The 19,542-nt window shown below is 38.4% G+C and overlaps 1 protein-coding gene across 1 annotated transcript in view; it reads left to right on the plus strand.

The window, feature by feature from the left end:
• LOC106836089 (zinc finger protein 420) overlaps positions 1-9,903 on the plus strand; it is a 45,585-nt gene extending 35,682 nt beyond the window's left edge. The window contains exons 7-8 of the mRNA XM_070499527.1: positions 503-601; positions 8,399-9,903. Coding sequence (XP_070355628.1) covers positions 503-601; positions 8,399-9,765 — 1,466 coding nt within the window. The 3' untranslated portion in view covers positions 9,766-9,903. The remainder of the gene's footprint in view (positions 1-502; positions 602-8,398) is intronic.
• The last annotated feature ends 9,639 nt before the right edge of the window (positions 9,904-19,542 follow it).

Consider the following 19,542-nt stretch of genomic DNA (forward strand, 5'->3'; position numbering starts at 1 on the left):
TAATAGCTAATACACATATTATGTGTATATATATATATACACACACATATAATTGTATATGTGCTTAGGTATTATTCTGAGCATTGTACATTATTAATTAATCCTCACGACAACTCTGTGAGAAACATACTATTATCCTCAGTTCAGATGGGAAGACTTAGGCACGAGTGGTTAATAATTTGCTGAGATAACGCAGCATCAGAGGCACAATTTGAACCCAGGCAATCTGGATCCAGGTTCTGTGTCTCAACCGCTACACAAGACTTCTTCTCACTGGAGCTTGTATGAATTTAAATTGTATTAAGTCCTGTTCTTAACCATCTGGTGTCCAATTCTTATGGTCCTGAGGTTACCCTAATATGAGTGTTCTTCAACTCCCTCGTGTTGCTTTGCTCTTAGGCTTTATAAAGTACCATTTTGATCCATGGTTAATTATAAATTTAACCAAATCTGAACCTAAGGACTTTTGAGCTTATAATTTCATATCACATTATCTTTTAAGCAGGACCTTCCATTTCTAAACCAGACACAATTACCTTATTGGATGAAGGGAAGGAGCCCTGGATGGTTGTGAGGGAAGGGACAAGAAGACACTGCCCTGGTGAGTGAGGGCTGAGCAGGCATGGGGAAGTCATTACTACAGGTCATAGCAAGCCTGTTAGGGTAGAGATACAGCCTTGAGATGGCATTGGGATCTCTCTTCAAAAACCTGTGTCCTGTGGAGGAAAGACCTGAGACCTGGGAAGCAAATTAAAAGCTTTTAAGCCTGGACTAGCAAAAGAACTGTCGTAAATGCAGTCCGTTGTTGACCAAAACGTCATTATGGGACACATGACTGTAATGATAAACAACCCAATTAAAAATGGGTTAAAGGGGAGCTGGCCTGGTAGTGTAGTGGTTAAGTTTGCACATTCCGCTTCAGCAGCCTGGGGTTCACGGGTTTGGATCCTGGGCACAGACCTACACACTGCTCGTCAAGCCGTGCAGTGGTGCTGTCTCACATACAAAACAGAGGAAGATGGGCACAGATGTTAGCTCAGGGCAAATCTTACCTGCCCTCCCCTCAAAAAAAAGGGATAAAAGGTACATCCATACCATGAAATAATACTCAGCAGCAAAAGGGAATAAACTATTGATTTACGCAATGTCTTGAGAGAACCTCAAGGAAGTTATGCTGAGTAAGAAAAACCGATAACAAAAGGTTATGTACCGCATGACTCCAATTATGTAATATTAATGAAATAACAAAATTATGGAGATGGAAAATGGATTACTGGTTGCCAGGGGATAGGGGTGTAGGGGAGAGGGGATGGTTAGGGCTGTAAAGGAGTAGCACAAGGGAGTCTTGTGGTTGTGGTACGGTTGAGTGTCTTGATTGTGGTGGAGTCATGCCAGACTAGATGTGTGATATAGAATTGTATAAAAGTATATACATACACACAGGAGGTCATGGATAGCGGGTGAAGTCTAAATAAGCTAAATAACATTAATTTCTTGATTTGAATATTGTACCGTAGTTATGTAAGAGACTTTCCTTTTACATTTTACATTTCAACATCCTGTGAATCTATAATTATTTCAAAATGAAAAGTAAACAAAAGTGTCCCATTGGGGTTGATGGGTGAAATATTTGAACAAAGGGCCAAGTATTCTTTTTCTTGATCAGTGACTACAATTTGTTTATATCCAAATCTGGATTAGCTTGAACTGCGGTAGCAAAATACCATAGAGTGGGTGACTTAAACAACAGTAATTTGTTTTCTCACAGTTCTGAAGGCTGGAAATGGAGATTAGCATTTTGGGGCTCTGATGAGGGCTCTCTTGCTGACTTGCAGATGGCCCCTTTCTCACGCTGTCCTCAGGTGGCAGAGGGGAAGGAGAGAGATCTTTCTCTCTTCCTCTTACAAGGCCACCAATCCTATCAGGTTAGGACTCCACCCTTAGGACTTCATTTAACTTTACCTCCTAAAAGCACTGTTTCCAAATACGGTCACACTGGCACTTAGGGCTTCAATGTGCAATTTCGGACGGACAAGTTCAATCCATAGCATATAGGATCCAGGTTCTTTCCAGCTTCTATTTTGATTAGTTTATGTATTTCTTTCATTGCCTAAAAATAAATGCATTCATTTATTAACAGCCGGGCAGTCTAATCTCATGTAGGCTGACCTGGATTTAGGGGGCAGCTCCCCAAGCCTATCAATGGTAGCTATATATATTTATTTTATTTATTTATTTTTTTTTGATGAGGAAGATTGGCCCTGAGCTAACATCTGTTGCCAATCTCCTGGTTTTTTTTTCTTCTCCCCAAAGCCCCAGTACATAGTTGTATATCCTAGTTGTAAGTTGGTTTAGTTCTTCTATGTGAGATGCTGCCACAGCATGGCTTGATGAGCGGTGTGTAGGTCCATGCCCAGGATCCGAACTGGTGAACCCTGGGCCACTGAAGTGGAAGCGTGTGAACTTAACCACTCAGCCACTCGCCCGGCCCCCAGTGGTAGCTAGATTGAGTGCTCAGTCTGAACCGCACTGTGCTAGACCCCAGTGGAACAATTGTAAGCGAGAGTGAGGGGTCCCAGCAGTCATGTTGTTTACATTATAATAGGAGTAAGGACAGTAAGTAACCAAATAAATAAACAGTATAGGTAGTGACAGGTATTTTTAAGAAAAGTGAGAAGAGTAAGGGAATGGAAATTCGCGGGTGTAGACAGGTTTGTTTTAGGGTGGTCAGGGCTCTTTGAGGAGTGAAATTTGAGTGGAGACATGGGAAAAGAGCTCAGGCCGTAGGAATATCGAAAGCGGGAGCAGTCCTGATAGAACAGCAGATGCAGAGGCCTCGGGTCGGGGGACGGGAGCTTCGTGTGTTTGAGGAACAGCAGGAAGATTCCTGAAGAACAGCCAGGGTGATTAGAATGAGGAGGAGGGTTATTCTCACTAGCGCTGTGAGACCGCCAACATCTCTCCTTGGATCTTAGCCTTTTAGAAGCTGCTTTCTGTTTAATTTCTCGCCCGGGGTAGATGCACAACTCAAGAGTCAGCACATGCCTCAGGGGAAGTTCCCTGCAGTGTCGGCTTTATTCAGCCTGTTTGCTTTCGCCCAGGACCTTGGCTGTCTAGTCCTGGCTTATGTGGTTGTTCATTAGTGTCATAAAACAATTTTTACTTTAATTAACCTTTTTAGTTATTTTTAGTAGGTTAGGCTGATAGCAGCTTCTGCATGATAGCCAGAAACGGAAGTCGCCTTTCCCATCTTCTGTTAGAGTATTTCTATATTTTAGATCAAATAACCTGTGAATTATGTTCTGTAACTGTGATCCTTACATGATTAACGGTGTATTAATACTAGTCATAGAGTTAAAAAGATTCAGTGCTCATACTCGTCCTTATGATTTAGTTTTGTTTTTCTTTCTTTTGAGCTCTTAGTTTATTTTTTGTTGCATTCCTCAAGAAAGGTTCATGGGTCCTAATGAAATCTACATGCTTGATAATTTACTTTATTCAAGTACACATGCATACACACATTTAAGTTTTAGCATAAGAACAGAATATTGTTATCAACAGTATGTTTACTGAAAATTTTTAATATTTTTATTCAGTTGTCATCACCATCATACTATTTTAATTATTGAAGCTTTTTAGTGTGCTTTTAATAACTATTGGGGTACTACCTTTCATTACTCTTCTTTTCCAGTTTTTAAAAATTATTCTTGGTTATTTTTCTATGTGGATTTTTGAATCGACATGTCTAATTCTAGGGGAAATAAATCCTTTGGTATTTTCTATTTGGAATGCATTGTTTTTGTCCCACCACTCTGTTTGCATAATAGGCTTCTGTTGGTCCTTACAGCAAATTGCATTTCCGAAGGGCATTAAAGAAAGAAATCAATCCTTAGCCTGCATATTATTCTGGTAACAGACTAATTTTCTGATTCTAGAGAAATAAATTATGTTCTTTCTCCTCTTGTTGAGTAGAGTTCCAATGAGATACAGAATCACAGAGCATCAATTAAAAATACAGGCCAGCCCCAGGGGCCGAGTGGTTACGTTCACGCGCTCCGCTCTGGCGACCCGGGGTTTCGCTGGTTGGGGTTCTGGGCGCAGACTTGGCACCACTCTTCAGGCCATGCTGGGGCAGCGTCCCGCATGCCACAACTAGAAGGACCCACAACTAAAAGTACACAACTATGTACCAGGGGACTTTGGGGAGAAAAAGGAAAAATAAAATCTTAAAAAAAAAAAAAATACAGGCCAGCTTATGGCCACCACTCTTATGCTTTTGGGATCTCTCAGGGAGGAGCTGCTCAGTGGTGTTTCCTCTGGAAGCTGCTTCAGCCAGAGCCGGAAGCGCTTCCTCTCGGAGGGCTCAGCGGGTTACGGCACCTGTGCCGCCGGATCCTGGTCTCTTTGGCTGTCCTGCTGAGATGTCCTCCAGCCCTTCCGTGTTATGGGGACAGCTGGTGTTACCCTCGTAAATAAGGGCTGGGCAGTCTAATCTCGTGTAGGCTGACCTGGGTTTAGGGGATCAGCTACCCGAGCTTATCAATGGCAGTTATATATTAGTGATAGAAAACCCCAAACAAAAATAGCTCCCCACTCCTTTTAAAACGTATGCTTAAAAGCCACTTACAGGGGCCGGCCCTGTGGCCGAGTGGTTAAGTTCTCAGGCTCTGCTTCAGCGGCCCAGGGTTTCGCTGGTTCAGATCCTGGGCAACCGCTCATCAGACCACGCTGAGGCGTCATCCCACATGCCACAACTAGGAGGACCCACAACTAAAAATATACAACTATGTACCGGGTGGCTTTGGGTAGAAAAAGGAAAAATAAAATCTTAACAAACAAACAAAAAAGCCAGTTACACAGATTCATGTAAAATAGTGTTGATCCTTAATTCAAAATACTGTCATGATTGAATTATTATTACATTGCATCAGGCTGCTTAAATCTCTGACCTACAGGTTTTTTCTATTCTAGGTGATAATCTTTTGACTAAAGAAAACCATTACAAATTAATTTTTGGAGGAGAGTATGGGCAAACAGAAACACTACTTTGAGTTCATTATTAAATACTTCAGAACAAGAAAAAAGAAATAGAATATGAATGCCTTAGGGGAAAAGACACTTTACATTCTTTTTTTTTTTTTGAATAGACTTCATTTTTAGAGCACTTTTAGGTTCACAGCAAAATTGAGTGGAAGGTATGGAAATTTTCCATATGCTCCCTGAGGATTGCATTCTTTTTATAAATCAGTGGGCAGTGATGTCTTTTTTTGTGTGTAGATTTTTTAAATACTTTTTAAAATCTGGTTTGTTGGTGAAAATATAGTTTACATGCATCAAAATTCACTCTTTAGTGTCCAGTTTTAGGAATTTTAATAAAGAACTGTGAAGGGTCTGCAATTTTCCCCTACTTGCAGTTAGCCTGCCACAGTGTCATGGATGCTGGCAGAAGACACAGAGTCCTAAGCCAAAGAAAGGGTTTTATTGCTCACGGCACAGCAAGCAGCATGAGCATCAGCATGTTGGCATCGTGCCTCTTTGCCTACACATCCCGTGGGGGTGGTGCGGATGGGTCTCCATAGACCCCTGATTGCGCGTGAGCTGCATTATTGGAGAGGAACCCTGAGCTTAGAGAACCACATGGTTCAGAATGGGCAATAAGCATGTATGACTTTAGCTCTGGGGGAGATAATACCTCTATTATACTGAGCAGTTAGCACGCCTGCCTATTTATCCAGAGAGAGACACTATCTCTACCTTCCAGGGTGGTTTGTTCTGCAAACATTCTTGAAAAGACAGCCCAGAACAAAGGTAGTCAGTGCTTCTGCTCGCAAGATGGGCAAAAATGGTGAATTGCTCTGAGTATCTAGTTGCTATTTTTGTTTTGTTTGAATACTTTCCTTTTTTTTCTTATTATCTTAGCTAGTGGTTAATATATTTCACTATTTTTTTTAAACAACCTGGGTTTTTTGTATATTAATTCTTTTTCTGTTACCTAATTAATGAAGTTCTGCTTTTATTTTAATGTATTCCCTCCTAGGTTCCTCAGTATATTTTGTTGTTCTTTTTCTAAGTGTTGAATGGGATACTCATATATTTTTTCCTTTATTTTTATTGCTGTAAGAATTTAAATGTCAATTAATTTTCTTCTAAGATCTGTAGCTAGATTTCATAGATTCGTGAAATGTGTTATTTTCAATATTCTAGAAATTCTGCAATTTAGTAGAGAGCTTTTAAAATTGGAAGTGAAAATCTCTTGGTTTTATGATTTTATTATTTCTCATTTTGTTTCATAGTGATCAGACTGTTGTTTGAGTCATTTCGACAGTTTTATACGTTTATATTGTAGTCACAGAAAAAACTTTCCTCTCTCTCCTATGCCATCGTTCCCCATCTCTTTGCTTACTTCAGTCCGCATAGAGATTTTCTTCACGCAAGTCCCCCATCTGGATCACCGTCTTTGAGCCCACATCCAACATAACTTTTATTTTTACTCTCTTGCACTCAGGTGATACCCATCCCCATTCCACATTTGGGAGTCGTTCTGCTATACTCACTATCCACCCATGCCTTTTTGCTCAGGATTTCATAAGCCTGTCAATGTTAGCATGATTGAAAAATCTTTGAGATTGTTTTCTGGGAAGTCCAAAAGTTGTTTTGGCCATGTAGGGTGGGAGAGGAGCACCCAGGGAAGATATGAAGGCACAAATGTTGTAGTAAATGTAGCATTGATAAATAATGGAATAAACTCTAGTGCCGATAGGTAAGTCATGGCGTGTAGGGCAGTATAAAAGATTAGAGACAGATGTACATATTTATTAGTGGTTACGTAATTATAGGAATTAATTGTGAGTAACATCTATTGTGGATTTGGGGTTGGTTATTTAGTGGTAAATGAATAGAGGTTGTTTCTGCCACTGGGGAAACTTAGGGTAAGACGCTAACAGAATAAGAAATGAGAAAGATAATAAATACGGTATCCCCACATTGGCAGTAGTGTTCTAAAGAAGAGCACCACGTTGCTGAGAGAGACCATAAAGTGCATAGATTTAAATCGGGTCAGCTGGAGTAGCCTTTCTGAAGAAGTGATGTTTGATTCGAGACCTGAGGATGAAAAGAAGCCAACCATGCCGAGTCAGAGGATTTCTCAAAGAAGGAGCCGCCTGTGACAGTCCTGTTTGATGGGAACAGTTGTAGTGCATTTTGTGAGCTGAAAAGAGGCCTTTGTGGCATGAAGAGAGTGAGTAAATGGGAGAGGAGTTGATAAGCAGAAGCCTTATTGTCCTTGCTCAGGTAACGGTATTTTATTCTAATTGCAAAGAGAGATCATTGAAAACATTGGAGTAGAGAGGCTCAAACATTGGTCAGCATCAGAATCATTTGTTGAAGAGCGTAAATAAGAACAAAACAAAAACACGCCCGGGACCTAGTCCCGTAGGTTTGGATTCAGTCAGTTACAAATCCCCCTGTATGGTTTTAACAAATCTTCAGGTGACTCTCACCCACACCTGAATCGGCCTCCAGTGGTGTCGCTCATTTCCCTAATCACCAGCCTCACCTCCATTCCTGGTCTCTCCTTAGATTCTCTGTGTTTCCTTTGCCTTTCTTTGAAACGTATGAAAATACAGTCTGTTCTATAATACAATTAATAATCCATGATACACATTTGCTAAAGAGTGAAATGAAACAGGGAATGATATCAGTCAATGTGGAAACTAGTTGGTTCACAGGTAATTTTCCTAGTTGAATGGAGACAAAATAGTAGAAGTAGATTTATGACATTCAGCAGGAAAGGCAAAAGCCTTCAATTTGATGCTTTATTCTTAGGAGCCCTTTCACCTCTATATTAAGAAAATTAATAATAAATGCCTGCACACAGGGTTCCTTCCCCAGAGACATATACCATCAGCCTTGCGTAGCTCCAGCTAAAGACCAGTTACACTTCGCCCTGTTCTCACTTTAATGGTAGCCTCAGTGGCTCGAGACTTTATTTTCATGTGCAATTTCTCAGCACCTGAAATCCAGCATTTCCACTTTATTTTGTGTATTTTAATATTCATGAAGTGGCCTTCAGCCATGCTGACTGCGTTTTGGGTTATCTCTTTCAATATCAATTATATTTGTTAGTGTTCTGCTAATAAAGTTGCATAGATTTGAGTGGTCGTCTCTAGCCCTATTTTCCTCATAAACTCTTAATTTTTGGTGTGTAATTTTGAAGAAGATAAGGGTTTTTTAGGTACTCATATGTGGTATTGTGGCAGAAATGCCTATGTTCTAGAGATGTCTAATCCATCCACTTGTAACAGGCATTATTATAGGTGCCTTTAATTTTTCTATAGAAGTTTTCTTCTGAAACAGGAAAACAGCCTGTGTTTGCTTTCTTGTTTTTTTTTTTTTTCAGATTTGGAGTCCAGATACAGGACCAATACGTTATCTCCAGAAAAGGACATTTATGAAATATATTCATTCCAATGGGAGATAATGGAAAGAATTAAAAGCTATAGCCTTCAGGACTCCATTTTCAGAAATGATTGGGAATGCAAAAGCAAGATGGAGGGGCAAAAGGAACCACAAGAGGGATATTTTGGGCAAGTGAAAATTACTTCTGAAAAAATGACCACTTACAAAAAGCATAATTTCCTTGCTGAATATCAGAGAGTTCATAATGGAGAAAAGTTATATGAATGTAAGGAATGTAGGAAGACCTTTATTCGTCGCTCAACACTTAGTCAACATCTGAGAATTCATACTGGTGAGAAACCTTATAAATGTAAGGAATGTGGGCAGGCCTTTAGACAGCGTGCACACCTTATTCGACATCACAAACTTCATACTGGTGAGAAACCCTATGAATGTAAGGAATGTGGGAAGGCCTTTACGGTGCTCCAAGAACTTACTCAACATCAGAGACTTCATACAGGTGAAAAGCCCTATGAATGTAAGGAATGTGGGAAGGCCTTTAGAGTACATCAGCAACTTGCTCGACATCAGAGAATTCACACTGGTGAGAAACCCTATGAATGTAAGGCATGTGGCAAGACCTTTAGGCAGTGTACACACCTTACTCGACATCAGAGACTTCACACTGCTGAGAAGCTCTATGAATGTAAGGAATGTGGGAAAGCCTTCGTATGTGGTCCAGACCTTAGAGTACATCAGAAAATTCATTTTGGTGAGAAACCCTATGAATGTAAGGAGTGTGGAAAGGCTTTTAGAATATGCCAACAACTTACTGTCCATCAGAGTATTCACACTGGTGAGAAACCTTATGAATGTAAGGAATGTGGGAAGACTTTTAGATTAAGGCAACAACTTGTTCGCCATCAGAGAATCCATACTCGTGAGAAACCCTATGAATGTATGGAATGTTGGAAGACCTTTAGTAGTTACTCACAACTTATTTCACATCAGAGCATTCATATTGGTGAGAGGCCTTATGAATGTGAAGAATGTGGGAAGGCCTTTAGACTGCTCTCACAACTTACTCAACATCAGAGTATTCACACTGGTGAGAAACCTTATGAATGTAAGGAATGTAGAAAACCTTTTAGACTGCTCTCACAACTTACTCAGCACCAGAGTATTCATACTGGTGAGAAACCTTATGAATGTAAGGAATGTGGTAAGGCTTTTAGACTTTATTCATTTCTTACTCAACACCAGAGAATTCATACTGGTGAGAAACCTTACAAATGTAAGGAATGTAAGAAGGCCTTTAGACAACATTCACACCTGACTCAACATCAGAAAATTCATAATGGAATTTGATACAAGTAAGCCTTCAAATGTACATTATGTTACAGAACATCAGAAAATTCATTTTTGAGAAAATTTGTTTCATGCTCACAACTAAGCCTAAGTTAAATATATAATTTACCTAAAAAAATATGTTGCTTTAAAAGCCTTCCATCACATTCAAACATTGTTTGTCTTCAGCAAATTCATGTGAGAGAATAATACAATGAATGTAGGAAAATCTTTAGCCTTATCTATCATTATCTCCATTTCACCTCTTTATTAACAGTATGTTGTTAGACAAGGTACTTAAACTTTTGTGCCTCATTTTGCTCACTTGTAAAATGGTGATAATAGTACCTATGTATACTAATTATTTATTGCTATGTAATAAATTACCACAAACTTAGTAGCTTAAAGTTATACACATTTATTATCTGACACTTTCTGTGGGTCAGGAGTCTGGGTGTAACTTAGCTGAGTCCTCTGCTTCTGGGTCTCTCAAAAGGCTAAAATCAAGGTTTCAGTCAGGGCTATGTCTCATCTGAAGGCTTGACTGGGAGAGGCATCCACTTCCAACCTTAAGTGGATGTTGGCTGAATTCATTTCCTTGAGGGCTGTTGCACTGGAATCCTGTTTCTAGCTGGCTGTTGGCTGAAGGCTGATCTCATTCCTTGCCACGTGGGTCTCTTCAACGTGGCTGCTTACTTTATTAAAGCTTGCAAGCCAAGAAAGCAATAGATCTGCTAGCATCATAGAAGTTACCTTCTTGTGTAATCTAACCACTGGAGTAACATTTCATCGCCTATGCTGTCTTCTACTGGTTAAAAGCAAGTTAAACTGCCCTACACCGAAGGGAAGAGGATTACACAAGAGTATGAACACCAGGAGGCAGGGACCATTAGGGGCCAGTTCAGAGTCAGCCTGCCACATTGTGTAATAGGATTGTTGTAAGGAATAAGTAGTTAATACTTGGAAAAATAGCAGCCACATAGCATGTTTTCTGTAAATATTATCTATAATTGTTATTGTCATTAGTATTAGTGAATTCATGTGAAAGGAGTATCCTATAGAAGTAATAAATGTAGAAATGCCTCCTGTCACTGCTCAGCACTTATTAAACTTAAGATAATTTATTCTGGATAAAATCTAGAGGTTATATTGAATGTGAGAAGTTCTTCATCACTTAAGTTGCATTAGAAATTTCATGTGGAAAAGAAACATTATGAATTTCATGAATGTGAGGTTGTAAAGAGTACAACTTTTGAAGTATCAAAGAGAAATAGGATATTATTTTCCCATAATAAATTCTGAAATATAAATGTTTTATAATCCCTATTTTCTGACCACTGTTCAAGATTAATTAGAAGCTATCAAAGAGATGGTGAAAAGGAAACTAACCACTTGGAAATTTAACATTGTGTGTGTACATGTTCATGTGTGTATGTGTAAAGTGCTTGTATAAAAGAAAGGAAACGTCATTCCATTTCAGTCAGTATACCTTTTGATGCTCAAATTGCCCCATCTTCAACCAGTGGGAGTTGGGTCTTCGGGTGTGACGCCAATGGTAGTCTGATAGTTTACTTGGTTATGGCTGCCCGATTTGGTCAGCTATGGAAGATGTTTGGGCCAACTCATCATTCTGAAATCTGTAAATAAGGGGGAAAATAAGCATTTATTTTTCTCTTCCCATGTGAACCAAATTTCAGGACCACCAAAAGCTCATCAAATTAAAGTGTGTAGTTTTTTTTTTTAATTTAAGAAATCAAACCAGTAAATACAAAAAGATTGATACGATTAGAAAAATCATCACTTTGTAGTTCCCTCGTGGAATAATGGATCCAGAAAATGATCTTCAGTGGATATTAAAACTATTAGGTGAAAGATTTTATAGTGACAACTTTATAGTGGATTTATCAAGCTGACCACCTCTGAACACTTTGGTCAATTTTAACCTCTATCAAAGTGGGACTGCCCCACAATATGCACCTCCAGCTATAATGCAATGGGAAGTACATGCCACTGCCTATGAAGCCTTATTGCCAAAATGATGAACTGAAGGACTCAAACCTTTAAATCAAATTCTTTAAAACCAAGAATTTGGGGAATAGATGAATGAAGTTAATTTCACCACAGCCGAGCAGATCCAGAATGTGTAAAATTCTGCAAAACACACGGCCTGATTTCTTCAGCTAATGAATGGCGTGAAAAAGAAAAGGGCAACTGTTAACAGATTAAAGGAGACTTAAGAGACGTATCAACTAAATTCAACGTGTAGGCGTTACTCGGACCTAGTTCGAACAAAATGTTAAAAAAACATTTTGGAGACAGTGGGGGAAACGTGGACGTGCACTCAGTGTTAGGTGACATTTAGAAATATTAATTTTGTTAGGGATGATAATATCAATGTGGTTATTAAAAAATAAAGGATCGTATGTGTTAGAGACACTTACATATTTATGAAATGATAAGCTATCCAGTTTAGCATTACCATACTCCGGCAAAGGAAAAGAAATTGGCAAACAGAGCCAGAAAGTAGATTGGCAAAATGTTGATAATTACTAAAGTGGAGTGCTTTGTTTGTGGGGGTTCATTGTTCTAATATTTGTACTTTTTTATGTATTTGAAAGTTTCAATAATAAAGTATTTAAAATCAAAATGAAATGATTGTTAATCAGATGCCTGCATATCTAAAATTGTCAAATGTCACCAAAGTTCTGTTCAGTGAGAAATTAGTGCCCTTTACTGCATTAATCCAGTAAGGAAACTTTGGGGGCCATCTTCATCTTCCTCTTCACTTAGTCGCAGCAGTCAGCACTGGACCTCTCACACAGATAAATGTGTGAAAGGAATAAATAAGCATTTATGTCAAGAAACTAGAAACAGCAAAATAAAATCAACACAAGAAGCAAAGTACAATTAAAAGGAGAAAGTAAGGGGCTAGATAACGGTATACTTAACCCAATGTTAATGACTATATTTTGGCAAATCTAGTCAAGGGGAAAAAAAAGAAAGATAATACATTTAGAGCATTAATGATGATAAAAGTGACATAACTACAGATTACCAAGGAAATTTTGTTTTGTTCATAAGTTAATACTATATGTGTGGACTATAAGTATTCCAGTACGTGTAAAATTTAGAAGGATTACATTTTTTTCTATAAGAATGTTACCGCAGTTGACTGTTGTATGACCCAAATAGGCCAACAAACAAATGTGTGTGGGTATAAAGTTCCTGTTTAAGAAAAAGTCTGATAGTTGTGGCCTTAAGAAACAGATAATCCTTAAGATTTTACTAGTTAATTTTACACAGCTAAGATAATCCTGATAGAAAACTAGATGAAGATAGCTCCTAAAAAGCAAAGTGTAGACCAGCTTCATTTATGAAAAATCTATTCTTCGTATTTCTAAATAAGGTATATTTAGACTGTATTATGAAATCAGTCTTTGCTAATGGGGGTCCGTGTGTGGCCTTTCCCAGGTAGCAGGTATCTCCACACGACCTGTGGTTAACACAGCATAAGGCCGTAACCCAACAGTCTGCGCAAGTTTGTTTCATGGAATGCTAGTCCTTGATGATATTTGGAAAAAAGATTTCTTGGGAAAAAGAGTAAATGAAGCAAAGTATGAAAAATCTACTTTCGGGGAAATTCAAGTACACGTTATCAGCTTGTCAAAAAAAGGAAAGAAATTTTTATTTAACACAGTGTATCTCAAGCTTACTTCATCGTGGAATTCTCACTCCAGTCTCTCTTAACATCTTTAGAATGTGAACCACTTCGGTAGCTGCTACCGTACCCACAATGAATGTCTTCACAGATGTCGTTTCGGGCAGTGCGGTGAGCGAGCGCGTTGGGAAGGGCTGAGGAAGGGCGCCTTTCTTTGCAGCTCACATCATGCTCTGAAAGCAGCTCCCTGTTTTTCTATGGAGCGGAAAAGATTCCAGCCTGGTCCTTGCTAATAGATATATATAACATGCTTAAGTGTTCTATTAAACAGTGATTAGGACATAAATGATTTTTCGTTATAATAAAAATGGAGTGTTGAATACCGTTTTGTGTATTTTCTTTAAAGAGTCGAGAATCTCACAGGTGCATGTATAGAAGTGAAGTTGTTCGCTGTAGGCTGTGTGGACTTCCAGTTTCACGTGTTGCCGGATTGTTGCCCCATCATTGCACCAATTTTGACTCCCTCCACTTATTGAGTATGAGTGTCCGTATTTCCCTGCCTCGGTTACGGGTTTCAATATTTAGTTTCCCTGATTACAAGTGAGTTGAGCATCTTTTTTTCATGTGTGTTTGTTGGCCAATCACGTTTCCCTTACAGCGCTTTGTGATTCATGCGTTTTCTCCATTTCTTGTTGGTTATCTCATTGATTTTTCAGGATTCTTGAATCCAGGTTTTGGTAATTCCAGGCATTATACATTTATAAATGTTGGATTTACTTTCTCTCAAGGTGGCTTGTGTTGTAATTGTGTTATGGTGTTTATTGTCTTGCTAACATTTAAAATTTAGATGCAGTCTTTGTTTTCAACCTTACCAAATACTTGTATTCTTTTTTTTTCTTTTTATTTGTTTTGTGTTTTCTGCCATTTGGTCATGGTATCTCCAAATAGAAATGTTTCCTCAATATTTATATTATTTATTTTGTTTACATTTCTTACTGCAGTAGCTGGAATTTTCAGAATAAGTTTGAGTATTTGTGGAGATAGTAGACATTTCCCTCATTTTTCCAATTTAATGGAAATCACATTTTTATTTAAACATTTAGTGTGGTGCTTATTGATTTAGAGTAAATAGTCTTTGTTGTATATAAGTAGTTTCATTCAGTCCTAGTTTACTTAATGCCTGCTCAGTTTTATCAGAGCTGTTTTATCATCCATTGGTAAACTTGTTTTTCTCCTTTAATTTCCTTATGTGATGAATTATACAGACTTCTTGACAAATTCAGGGGTTCCTGTGACCATTCTTAGGTTCACTAATTCACTACAACAACCAACAGAACTCAGGAAAGAAGTGCACCTGTGATTAGTTTTATTATAGTGAAAAGGTACAAATTAGAATCAGCTAAAGGAAGAGACACATAGGGCAAAGTGTGGGAGAGATCCACCTGCAAGCTTCCAGTCGTCCCCTCCCTTTGGAGTCATGGATGGCGTTTTCTCCTCTTGGCCATGACACGTGACAATATGCACAGGAAAGGTTGCTTAGACTTTTGGTCTCCAGAGTTTTTATTGGGGTCAGTCACATTCTGGTATTTAGTCTTCAGCGCCTTCAGAAGGTTGGAGCTCATACCTTTAGTCTCCAGTTCTTCCAGAAGTCAGAACTGATAGGGCATGGCCCCAGACCTCTAGTGTTCAAAGTCTCCAAGGAAACAAAGACACTCCTGTCAGGCAGGACATTCCAGGGGCCCATACATCACCTGCAAGTCTAAAAACATGTTCTTGCCTGTAAGTAAAATCCTGTATGTTCCGTGCTCAAATGCTTTCGTTGAGAGGATATTTAATGTGATGTCATCACGTTGGCCTGACACCCAGGATCAGTGTAATGTGGGCTTGAGAAGAGCAAGGCTGCAGGTCAGAGTGAATTTTCTGTTTGCCTGTATTCCATTCTACCAATGTATGAGAATAAAATGATGTCTTAAAGGCTGCGGGCAGTTCAGAAGAAGTGTTATTGGAAAAGGAAACGAGTAAAAATACCCTGCTACACCAAGGGATAGACAGAAACATGTCATTGTTAATTTTTATTATGTATAGGTAGTATCTGTTTAATTGGTCCTATTATATTTCCGTCCTCTTTTTAGAAAGTCTTACATATATGTATCTTAAGAATACACAGTACTATGGCCTACAAAATTTATTTCTTTATTTTTTTGTTTTCGTTTTTTTTTTAATCTTTTTTTTTTCTTAAGATTGGCACCTGAGCTAACAAATGTTGCCAATCTTTCTTTTTTTTTTTTTTTGCTTTATCTCCCCAAATGCCCCCGGTACATAGTTGTATATCATAGTTGCAGGTCCTTCTAGTTGTGGCATGTGGGACACCGCCTCAGCTTGCTCTGTGAGTGGTGCCATGGCCGCGCCCAGGATCCCAACTGGTGAAACCCTGGGCCACTGCAGCGGAGCGCACGAACTTAACCACTCGGCCACGGGGCCAGCCCCATACGAAATTTAAATATCAAGTAGAATTAAGTTGCTGAATCAGAGAACAGAAGCTTTATAAAAGTACTGTTATATTTTCTTACACATTTAATTAGCCCCAATAATTATTACTAATTATTAGTAATAAAAATTATTACTAGTTAGCTACTAACTAGTCCTGTTTTGTTTAAATGATAGCCTATATGTAACAGAAGAGTAAATAATACAGAATGATATTCAATTTCAAATAAACTAATTTTTCATATTAATACATACGTGTATGATTATTTATTATATATCATATTGCTGTGGGAGGTTTTTTGTTTGTTCCATAGGGCTGTGCCCCAGTTGCCTCTCTAAAAAGTTGGTCATCCTATTACGCAGCACCCGTTTACGGTTTGAACCAGACTTATCTATTTGCTGTGCTGCAACATATCAGGGTATTTTGGTGTTTATCTTCTTTCCCTCTGTCTCATGTGAAGTGGGAGGAGCAGGGGAATTTGATAAAGAGATATTTGAAGGGTGTGAAAACCAACTATGTGGAAGTGCCTCTTCTGGGGTCATTAAGTACTCCATATTCAGGTTTCTTTTTAATTGGTTCTTATCAAATTTTTGTCTAGTTCTCTATTGAATTGAGTCTTCAGGTCAAATCTCAACTGAAGGAAAAATGTCCCCCTCTCTGGTCTAGGACTCTTGCTTATAGGTCATATTTTTTAAAACAGTCAGTTCTTCTATCTTTCCATTATTCGAGCGTGCAGTCCTTCAGACCTCTACATCTTTAGTATCCGAGTATTACCCAGTATTTCTCTGCTATAACCAACATGCTCAGAACCTAGACCTCTGGGCCCTATTTGCTCTTTTGAGGAAAGTACTGACATGCAGCAAAAACTTTCAGTCTTATTTAATAGATACTTCAAAAAGAAGATACAGGAATGGCCAATATACACGTGAAAAGATGCTCAATGTCACTCGTTATCACAGAAATGCAAATTAAAACCACAATGAGACACCACAACTGAAACATTAGAATAGCCAAAATTAAAAAGATTGACAAAGTGTTGGCAAGGATATGGAGCAACTGGAACTCTTAAATTCTGTTTGTGGGAGTAAAAAGTGGTACAACCATTTTTGAAGGCAGGTTAGCATTTTCTAATAAGAAATAAACTTAACAAATGAGAAATTCCACTCCTAGGAATTTACCCAAAAGAAATACAACTATATGCACAAAGCATGCTAAGTGAAAAAAGCCATATGCAAATGAGCAAACCCTGTGTGATTCCTTTTTGTGAAATTCTGGAAAATTCAAACTAATACAATTGACAGAGAGCAGATCAGTGGTTGTCTGGGACAAGGTGTGGAGGGAGAGGTTAACTGTAAGGGACCATGAGGGAACTTTCTCAAGCAGTGGAAATGTTCTGCATCTTACTGTCATGGTGGTTACATGTATGTCATTTTTCAAAACTCAACTATACACTTAAAATGGGTGTATTGTATATTTGAAAGTTGCTAAAAGAGTAAGTCTTAAAAGTTGTCATCACAAGAACAAAGTTTCGTAACTGTGTTGTGATGACGGGAGAAAATGGGTGCAATTTGTTGTATATAAATTATACCTCAATAAAGTGGATAAAATGACATCAAGCTGTACAGTTAGGATTTATGCCCTTTATGCACGTGAGAAAGAGACAAGCAGCCCCTGATGGGCAGGACCTGGCCTGGTACATCTTGGTATCTTGTTGCTCGTAAATGAATTCACAGAACATCAACAGGTAGCCAGCTCTGTGACTCTGATGGATCAAGACAAAAACAAGAGCACTCTGTAATCATATCTAAACACGGATGAAACATGAACATTGTTCAAGCCACAGAATGCCAGACATACTCCTGGGTAATATGAATGACTGCGATTTCTTTACCAATTACAATTTTAGCCTTGCTTTAGTCTGCCCTCCCTAGAGGTAAGATTTATTAATTACCCCTGATTCCTGACAACATCCCAATATGGAGCAAAGCCCCACTTTCTTAAACCTCTAAGTTAGTAAACACAAGCCCAAATCTTTTCTAACACCTTTTTGCAGACAGGTCCCCTTGGCTCCCAATGGTGTTCTTTGCTGCAATGAGCAGTAAACCAAACTTGCTTGGCTACAGTAACGTTCCTGGTGGAGTTTGGCTGGAGGACGCTGACACTCCTTTGCCATGTAACTCATATGCTCAGTGAAAAATATTAGCATAAAGATACACAGGTTTTCTTTAGGGTTCAGTTTTTGAACTGACTGACGAGAAGCTTAGTTGGGTTCAACACTAAGGAAGTTGTACATTTCCTTATTTAATCAAAGCCTTAAGATCACCTGTGACAAATGTTTTTAGTTCAATCGGTGAAAACAGGGAACAGCTAATTACTTCCCACTTTTGCTGATATTTCTGCCATTAATAGGTTGTTTCAGGCTGAACAAGAAACTGAATGAGACGCGATGTGTGAATTTGGGGTGGGATGGGGATACTGCGATGTAATCAGGTTAGTACATCTCTTTGGAAAGGGCTGCACTGCCCTGTGATTTGGTAGTCGAGTCCTGGGCCACTGCATTTGTGTGAGTGGTAAATGGGGAGAGAAAGGCTTTTCGTCTTAGTGCACATATGTGTATATGCTGTTAAGAACCAATATAAAATGAGCCAATTTACCTTTATGCTCAAAAAATAATTAAAATTTGTTTCTCTTACCTAACAGGTTTTTTTTTCTATTCCTTAATTCCCAACCACAAAATAGAATGTCCTTTAAAAGAATATAAAAGTTATAAAGAATATTAAAAGGGAGAAATCAATCATAGCACAACTGACTACTACAGCTTTTTGTTACTTTCTGATTTGGGGCCACGTTCATCAGTGTCAGGCATTGTAGAATTCGCTATGCAATGACATTTTAGTTTTTTCTTATCTGGTGTTGTGGCAAAATAATTGCCACTAGGACACAATTAGTTTTTATTTTTTCATAATTTTATAAGTGAAAATTTTAGATTTTCAAATGTTTTACTATTTAAATAATTTTAAAGTGAACATCTTCAGGCAACATGTTTTGTATTGGTTTCCTTGAGATAAAAGGGAAAAGAAATCCTGCCTCTAGGCATATAGTTAGTTGCATGGATCCTCAAACAGACGCAAAAATGCTTTTGAAAAGGAATATTTTTCCTTGAAAAAGTAAAAAAATACACCTGCATATGGTAAAACTTTGAAAGAAAATGAGAGTCCATGATCAAATGTAAAACTCTGTGGCACGTGAGACCGTCTGTATCTCACATCCCAGAGGCAGCCACTGTTGAAAGTTTGTAGAGCTCTCGGAAAATATCAGTGCAGCGTCATTGTGTCACCACATGTGAACTTACCTCACGACTTTGACAGATGGATCACAGTGTATTTAAACAGTCACATGCTTTTTCCGTTTTTTTTTTCACTTTTTTATTTTAAACTATTAAATGTTAGGAGGTGGAATCAGAAGTTCAAATTATATGTTCATCTATAATGTTGGGATATGAAGCAACTGAATTTCCCAAGAAGATATAATATAACTACCATCAGCATCGTGTGAGAATGCCATTTTTTTTCTCACCTTCAACATCCAAATGATCACAATTTTAACTTCCAGTTCAATGGAATTGTTGTGCCCCCCGGTGGAAGCATTCCTC

This window comes from Equus asinus, chromosome 26 (genome assembly GCF_041296235.1).
Source record: "Equus asinus isolate D_3611 breed Donkey chromosome 26, EquAss-T2T_v2, whole genome shotgun sequence".
In the NCBI taxonomy this organism is placed as follows: Eukaryota; Metazoa; Chordata; class Mammalia; order Perissodactyla; family Equidae; genus Equus; species Equus asinus.